The sequence below is a fragment of the Austrofundulus limnaeus genome, unplaced genomic scaffold (assembly GCF_001266775.1).
Source record: "Austrofundulus limnaeus strain Quisiro unplaced genomic scaffold, Austrofundulus_limnaeus-1.0 Scaffold166, whole genome shotgun sequence".
Classification (NCBI taxonomy): Eukaryota; Metazoa; Chordata; class Actinopteri; order Cyprinodontiformes; family Rivulidae; genus Austrofundulus; species Austrofundulus limnaeus.
The window spans coordinates 599543-608523 of NW_013952568.1; the positions used below are offsets into that span (position 1 = coordinate 599543).

The window sequence follows — 8981 nt, forward strand, 5'->3', positions numbered from 1 at the left end:
CACACACACACACACACACACACACACACACACACACTTTAAGATTTGTTTAAAAAAATAACAGAATTCATCTACATTTGCTTTATTTTTTTGGAAGTTTGAAACAAAAGTAGAAAGAATTATTTTGCCTGAGTTGACGAAGAGATATTCTTTTAGGTAACAGGCAGATTTGATCTGTTAACGCTGTTGTTTGTGTGAAAAACTCAACACAAAATAAAAACTGTCTTATTTTACTTCTAAATAATTCACACAAATCAGCTTCCCAGCACTGCAGGTCCTAAGCTTAATTTCCCACTGAAAACAATAGGCCCTGCTAATTGATTTTAATGGCTCTCTCCGCCACGATGCGCCCCTCATGAGTTGGAGAGAGGGTCTTTAAGATTATTATTATTAGTATAATTGCCATTACCCCCACACTTTCCCTTTGCGAGACAGAGGAAGAGTATCTTTGCCCTTAAGCTGAGCAAATAATTATTAGAGACTGGAAACAAACAGACGACCGTCACTCACGCGAGCGCACACACGCGCGGGCGCGCACACACACACACCTTTGGGTGAGACCCCCCCTCCTGGCGATCCTCATTCCCTCCATCGCGCTCTTCGTGCAGCAGCAGCACTGGTAATTTATGCAAAATTAATTGATACATCTTTTATAATTGATGTGGTGTAAACTTAATGAGTAATTTATGTAATTAGTCAATTAAGGATAATTCCAACATATGTTCCGTATGCCCAGAAGGTGCGCTTTACAACTAGTTATTTGTCCAGGAGTTTGGATGCTGCGCAAAAGGAAGCCGCGGACTACCTAATTAATTTTGTTATGCAGATCAGCCACGGTGTCTACTTAACGGCCCCCTTTGTGGAAACAGATTTAATATTGATCTTTCCCGCGCGTTTTAAGGGGGTCCTCTTTTTTTTTTTTTAACCCGTTTGGCCTCTGCGGGCCTTTGGAGTTTGAAATCTTTTTTTTTTTCCCTCCTGGCGCATTAAATGAAACATCAGAAAACAACGCGTTTTTATTTAAATGCTTATTCTCTGTGATGGGGTGCGCGCGCGCGCACACACAAAAAAACATAATTTTCCTCGCAATTATGATGTCTTATAAAATATGCTCTCAGTTGACACAGCTGACCTTCTGAGTGGGCTTTAAGGACCGGGACGTTACAGGAGAGACGCGTGGACTAATTAATTGACACAGTTTTGAATATTCATACCTTATCCATGCGAGCTCGCCCTTAATTACATTGTTGGACTTCTCTCCAAGGAGGCTAAATCACGAAAGGCTTAATTATTGTAATGTATTCGGAAGCCCACCGGGGGCACCGAGGAAGACGGGAGCCGTCAAGGACCCAGTCATGACACCTGGCCAGAGAGGAAAATAGAAAAAAAAAAAAAGCAATGAAATAAATAAAGCAGCAGCTTCTGTTGTTCTCGGCTGAGCATAACTCGGATCAGGGGGCTGGGATGGGAGGGGGATGAAGTTTGTTTACATCCTTGTAGGATTCACCAGAGAGTGTTTGAACAGACAGACAGCCGCCGGACTCCCCCTCTCAGCAATTAATCAACAACCGCGCGGCTYCCGCTCTGGTGTGAGTTTTCGTGCGCAGGACGCGCTCATGTGAATGAGAGCGGAAGGAGACGGCGCGCTGGTTCGCGTGCGCGATAGGAAGACATGATTTATGACTGGGAAAGTCTGAAAGTGCAATCGAGCAAATTTAACAAAGAGGCTGTGTTTATATTTTACATTCTTTTTTTTATTTATTTGTTTAAGAAGTGGAAGGAGGGAGACATATTTCAACCTTTATTCGCTGCTTAACAAAGTTACAGCTTGCAGACTGTGAAGTTCAAACTTCTTTTTATTAGTGTAAGAGAGGTCAAAGGTCAGGAGTCATAATACAAAGAATCGACCGAGCTCTTTGGCGTTCAAGATTTTGTCAAAAACATCCAAGTGTCCACATTTGACGCACTGTTTAGGTATGTTTCCACAGTTCTGTTCTGTCTCTCTGTGCGCTTTTACGCGGGACTTTTTGATTGGCAGACAGCAGATTAGAGACAAACGTGTGCATTGATCGCCCCTCCTCTCGTTTTCTTTACCCCATCTCTTCTCTGTGTGTACCCCCAACTATCAGCACACACACACACACACACACACACACACAGACACACGCGCACAGCGCTCTGCTCTCTCCTGACGTGTCCCCCTGTCTGGATAATAGATAACAGTGCAGACGACCTACGGGGGTCTCACAAAAACAGCGCGCGGGCGACTGGGAGCATCACACACGGGAAGAGGAGCCACATCACACAGAGACAGCGAGGCAAACGAGCCAGAGTCATCCTTTCAGAGCTGAGGAAGTAAAGGGAGTTCAAGTTTTTTACGCACAGACGCTGAGTTTTACGCGCGGCTTTAAAGAGCGTCCTTTGGCAAAAAAGACAGTCAAAGAAACTTCATTTGGATGAAAGACTTCCTCCAGGATCTGACCTGCCCGCCGTGGGCCTTTGGTTTACATTTTATAAATCGGCATAAATTAATTTGTTGGCTCAGAACTTTGGCACGGATCAGTCGGATGGAGACTGAAGGGAAGATTCTCAAGTTGGCGCCGTGAAAGTATCGCTCAGACTCCGAGTAAAAGGCTGCTTCATTTACCTGTATAAACTTTCAGAAACCAGTCRCAACCATGCCTCGTCCTGGGAAAAACTCCTACAGCGACCAGAAGCCTCCGTACTCCTACATCTCACTGACAGCCATGGCAATCCAAAACTCAGCCGAGAAGATGCTGCCTCTGAGTGACATCTACAAGTTCATCATGGACCGGTTCCCGTATTATCGGGAGAACACCCAGAGGTGGCAGAACTCCCTGCGGCACAACCTCTCCTTCAACGACTGCTTCATCAAGATCCCGCGGCGGCCCGACCAGCCCGGGAAAGGCAGCTTCTGGGCTCTGCACCCGGACTGCGGGGACATGTTTGAAAACGGCAGCTTCCTCCGGAGACGGAAGCGCTTCAAGGTGCTGCGCGCTGAGCACATGACCTGCAAGAGTTCCCCCATGATGCACTACTTCCACCACCACCATCACCACCACCACCCCGGCAGCAAGCTGGGCGCCACGTCCGGCCACCACGAGCACTCGGCCGCGCCGGCGGGCGTGGGTCGCCTCCCTCACTTTCAAGGCTACGGGGGCATCGCGTGCGCGCAGCCCGGCGCCTTCAAACACCCGTTCGCCATCGAGAACATCATAGGGAGAGACTACAAGGGTGTGGTGGCCAGCGGGCTTCCCCTCACCTCCGTCATGCACCACCTGGGTTACCCAGTGCCCCCTCAGCTCAGCAGCGTGGTGAACTCCATGTGGCCGCACGTGGGGATGCTGTCGGAGTCCATGAGCGGCGTGCCCGTGCCCGCAGCATCCTCAGAGTACGCGCCCTTCAGCGTCTCGGCCAAGGGCCTTTACCACAACGCCAACGGGCAGACGCTGCCTGCCGTTCCCGTGCCCATAAAACCCACCCCGTCCTTGGGTCCGGTTCCCGGTTTGGCTGGGCTGCAGGGCGCTCCGGCCCARCTCTGCTCCCCAGCATCGGTGATGGAGAAGAGAGACCTGCTGGAGGGGAAAGGGAACCCGCTGCACCCGGCTCTGCTGCTGTCCTAACCGGGTAAACTGCGGGCTGGTTCTAGAAAAAGGAAGATTGAGACGAGTTTTAAACTTCACGGTTTAAGTGCCGCTGTGAGAGGGTTTGTAAAAAACTTTTTTAACATTGTAAGRATTTTTGTTGTTGTTGATTGAGTCACTATTTTTTGCACACTTGGTGAGGGCATTTACCACATGTGGCTCTCTATTAAATCTAATCAGAGAAGAAGACGCGCTAAACCCAAAGAAAGCTTTTATTGTAGGAGACAACCTGTTTCACTTCAGCCAAACACATGTTTAGATATCTTGCTGTGTTTCCCTGTAACATATGACAAGTCTGATAAAGACAAATAGGCCTTCGTGCTTTTTTAAAAGTATAAATTAGGCCTGTTGCACTTTTTTTCTGTGTTATTCAGCTGTTCATTGCTTGTATTATAACGCTATTTATCTGCAGATATTTATAAAGAATTTGAAACCGAATCTTTTGGTCTGATATATTTTTTTCCAAGGTCATATTTTCTCAGGGAATAAATTCCTTCAGATGCGGGAATTTTTCCAAAGTGTATTTATTTATTTTTGAGCGCAAACAACTGAGGCATGAAGTGACTAATTTAATCAGTAAAAATAAAAAAAGAGCTTTTTAAAAATATTTTTGAATGTGTATTATTATAAAACAAGAAGAAAGAATACAAGTGAAAGTTGCTTCAAATGGATAATTTAAGAAAGCATTTTATTTTATTTTATATGAGCAATTTTAATATGATGCAGGGTTTAATTAAATATTTTTGTTTAAATTAAATTTTAGCTGAAAATGTAAATATTAAACAAAAAAAATAAAAAAAGAAGCAACTGCATGACCTTGTTACTGAATAAGATGCCAGAGAAGTCATTTCACAGAGGAAATATTTTAAATMTTTTTGAACACTTGTTTTTTCTAGAATATATTTGAGACATGAACAGGACACAGCTGAATGTTAAATTTGTGAATTTTAACACAAGAAGCTGCAGCAGCAGAAGCAACTTTGTGTTGGGATGAAATGAAAGCATCTCTGCAGGTGTGAGCAGAGGTGAGCTGAGATGTTGATGATTGATTCGAGGAGCCATCGCTGCACTGCAGCCACACACGTCTTCAAAAGCAAACAGGGCGACCAGGATCAAGTTTGCTCCTTTTGTTGCCTTCGGTTTTTAATGAACCTTTTGAAGCTTCGTCCTCTCCACGCAGCACAAAGCCTCAGGTGAAAGTGACTTATATTTAACCTCCTGGCCYCCTCTGTTTAGCATCCCAAAGGCACCCTCAGCCGACACCATTGTCACGAGCAGCCTCTGAACAAATAATTGAGATGCACCAGTGGAGGAGATGCGTGGGAGTGAAAAATTAGAACACATTTGGGTGTCATTTGCTCACAGGAAAAACACACATAAAAGTGATTACTCTTGTCTTCCCCAACCTTACAGTCCCTTGCTGACTTTTATTTAGAGATATTCTCTTCAGTTTTTCTTTCTCTTTAAAAACACACACTTTCTCTGGGCGTGTTTAATTCCTAGTTAAGGGGAAGTGAGATTTGAGAGGAAAGTGTGCATGCAGATGTGTGTGTGTGTGTGTGTGCGTGTGTGTGTGTGTGTGTGAGGTTCACTAATGTCCTGATCAGCAGGTCTCAATGTCTTTAATAGCCCTCACTGCATTAGTGCATAATTAAACGCCACTAATTAAGACACAATAAGAGGTGTAATAATGCAGCCATGATCCTCTCTGTCTTCACAACCACAGAGGAAGATGTCTCTGGAACCAGAAWATCACACCAGGTCTATAATATTCATGTATTTTCATGCTACGCGTAGCATTTATTAGTCTACGTTAAAAAAAAATAAAGGAGGGGGATTTGATTTTAAACAAAATTATTTGCTAAAATAAAGGGAAATATCATAGATATTGGTCACTTTTGCAGCAAGCGTGTTTAATGTGCAAAATTGGTGTTACTGATTATGTGTTTTTTTGCTTTTATTTAAAAATATAACCATTAATGTCTTTAAGGTAATCTGATCCTAAATAAGAACAAATTGGTTATGTAAAAAAAAACAAGAGATTTTAAATCACTAACTTCTTGATGTTAAAAAAGGAAAACTTTCTGTGCGCTCCAAATGTAAAAACCAAGGAAATAATTTAAAAAAGCAACAGCATTAGGAGATTTATAATCCAGTTTCCTGTAAAACTTTGATGGAAAAATAAAATTGGGGAAAAACAGAATCCACTTGTCCAACAAAAACACTGGCAACWTTTCTATTTTTAAAATTTTTTTCCATCACCATTAAAAAAGCTGATTAAAGCAACCTTAAACATCGATAAAGCTTTAGTTTATCATGTTAAACAAGAAAGTGAAAAAAGTTCTTTGCAAAAGTTGTCCGTGTTTGTTCAAACTTTGTGTTTGGATCATTGACTGATAAAGGCAGATTTCTCTTGCAAAAATATAATATATCCACATAAAAAAATCAGTTTCATCTCTAATAATAATGTTCTTAAACTTTATTGGGAATAAACTCCGGAAGAAAAGAGATGGTCATGTAAAATTAGGGTTTTAAATGAATCACAGGATGATTCTGAATGAATTAAACATTCATGTCAGAGGTGTTTCACCGTCCGCCCTCAGAAACGTAACGTTAGTCTCATGCATAGCTGATGCTACATTAGAGGTAATTATCCACCCCTTCGCAGAGGCCAGGGGGGGCAAATTCTACACGAGTTCTCTTAATGATCAGCAAGAGCCGATCATCATGATGAGCAGCTTAATTCATCTGATCTGATCTGCCGCTCACACACACACACACACACACACACACACACACACACACACACACACACACACACACNACACACACAAACCTTAAATAATATTCTCTGTTCCACACAGTATTTTATTTAATAGATTTGGAACATCAGATTAAAAATATGTTCTTTTTTTTTTTCTTTCAACAGACAGTTGTTGGATTCACAGCTTGACTGATCCTCACAAAAACAAGTCAGAAAACCACATTGCAGTATTAGCTTTAAGGGGAGATAATCTCAGAGACCAAACAGGTTAAGATACATTTAAATAATTTGCAATTTGCAAAAATTGAACAGTGATGTCTACACACTGAGAAAACCTAAACAAGAAAATGTCTGCAGCAAGCTCCCTTAAGAGAGAGAAAGACAGCAAGAAATCGAAGACAGATGTAATGATAACATCTAATCCCCCCCAAAAATGTGCTCCTTAAAGCATCAAAACAAAGAAAAAGTTTCATAAAGTTTTATGAGTRAAACTGTAAAACAACTTTTCCAGAAAAGAAACACTAAATAAAGCACAAGTTATAAATTTGCCCAAGTATTTTGAATAAAATACATCAAACAGCTTATATTTCGAGGAAAATATGTCGCCTGAGCAAAGTCAAAAGTTTTGTGTTTTGCAGAAACGTTATCGTCTCATGCAGAAGATTTTTGCGAAATGCAGCCATGATCTTAAATTCACAAAGTTTTTCTTAGGGGGTATATTAAATATACTGTATGTGAACACAATTTAGTGATTTAAATACTAATAATAATAAACTTTATTTATAYAACACCTTTCAACAATGCCTTGCATTGACCAAAGTGCTTCACAAGGTAAATACAATCAAGCCATAAAATCAGTACAAAACACAAATTACAGTAAAAGAAAGTAAAAAAAGATATATAAGATGCTAAAAATTAAACACCAAATGCCCTTTTGAAAAAGTAGGTCTTAAGTTGGGCTTTGAACAGGACCAGGTCAGAGAGGGTACGCAACTCAAAGGGAAGACTATTCCATGCTATTGGGCCAGCAACAGTAAAGGACCGGTCCCCACATTTCTTGCTCTTAGAGCAAGAAATGTGGGGACCGGATTTAATGAAAAAAAGCTGTGAGTTATTTTGTATTTAAATGGAACAAACAAGAAAACAAATATGAGTCCACAGGTGAGAAATGATCCTTCTCACTAATTCTTTGCTTTAGTATTTTCCAGAAAACACAATAGAAATGGACTAACGACAAATGTTTGTATTACTATCTTCTGATCCTGCATTATTCCAATGACTTTTAGCTCACAGCTAAGAAAAACAAAACAAAAAAAGTTATACTTTTTTTTTGTGTATGATATAATTTAGATTTGATCCAAGATGTTTATTGGCAACATTTCCAGCTGTACTGTCACAGCTTGAGGTTGGTCATAGTTTTTTTTATTTTTTTTTGCTGACAAGTTTATAAAATATTACAGGGACTCTTTTACTCATTTTGTATGACTGATAAAAGTATTTTCTATATATTATGTCCTCTACAGTCCGTGTGTTACAGTTAATTTCTAAGACGTGATTGATTGAATGCAGGTAGGAAGCATATGACTTCATCAGGGTCAGATTCACGGCTGTGTTTTTTATTATCAAGATGAAATGACTGTCATCTGGTGCGTGCCATGAGGAGTTAGCATCGGACGATAAAAAAAAAGATCTTCTCAGGGAAATGAAGATTCTGGCACCAGGCCTGAACGACACATTTCCACTGACTGGACTCAAGGCTCTGTTATGTTTCAACCACATTCACCTCTATAAAAGTTTCCACTTTCCTTCCTCCGCCCGGTTCTTTCTTATTTAATGCTCCCTCCATCCCTCCTCCTAAATAATTACAAAATGATTCACTGATCCAGGGTCAAAAGGTATCCGTCCTCGTGGCTGAATGCATTGTCTCCGCTCCGTCCTCGGAGCAAGGTCCCCTGACGCAGCACACATCATCCTCAATCTGTCACCCATCTTTATTGGCCTAAATTATTGCACCTAATTAGCCATTATTACACTTTGTTATCAATCAAAAACAGGTCAGCGGTTCCAACTACTCTGGCCTCCTTCCCATTGTTTCCCCTCTCTTGACTTCTCCCAGAAGTTCTGTGATGGAAAGTTCAGCGTCCAAAAACCGACTGCAGCAGTTTCATCTGAGGCTTAGTGCTCTGCGAGAGGAAAGGAGCTCGATTGAACTTCCAGCGGAGATGAAAGAGAAATGGAAGTTATGGGCAACAAAACGGCTCCTCATATTCTGAAACTAAAGGGGACAGATGCACAACACAAATAACGAAGTTTTACATCAGCAGCCAACAGAATAAATATCAAAACTACACAGAGAGGCTGAATTTAATCAGTGAGATGTTGTTGTTGTTTTTTTATTAGTGATATGTTTAACCTTAACAGTTTCTGTTTTTTGTGATAAAAAAGGTTAGAAGTTCACTTCTAGCCTGAGGCAAGTGGTGACAGGATGGAGTTACAGCATTAATCATAATGTACACAAACACTGAGTCCAACAAAGTGGCTCATATATATAT

At 41.3% G+C, this 8981-nt stretch overlaps 1 protein-coding gene across 1 annotated transcript in view; it reads left to right on the forward strand.

The window, feature by feature from the left end:
* The window catches only part of foxb2 (forkhead box B2), an 18309-nt gene extending 14212 nt beyond the window's left edge, over nucleotides 1-4097 (forward strand). The window contains exon 2 of the mRNA XM_014017369.1: nucleotides 2217-4097. Coding sequence (XP_013872823.1) covers nucleotides 2679-3644 — 966 coding nt within the window. The 5' untranslated portion in view covers nucleotides 2217-2678 and the 3' untranslated portion in view covers nucleotides 3645-4097. The remainder of the gene's footprint in view (nucleotides 1-2216) is intronic.
* Nucleotides 4098-8981: the final 4884 nt, after the last annotated feature.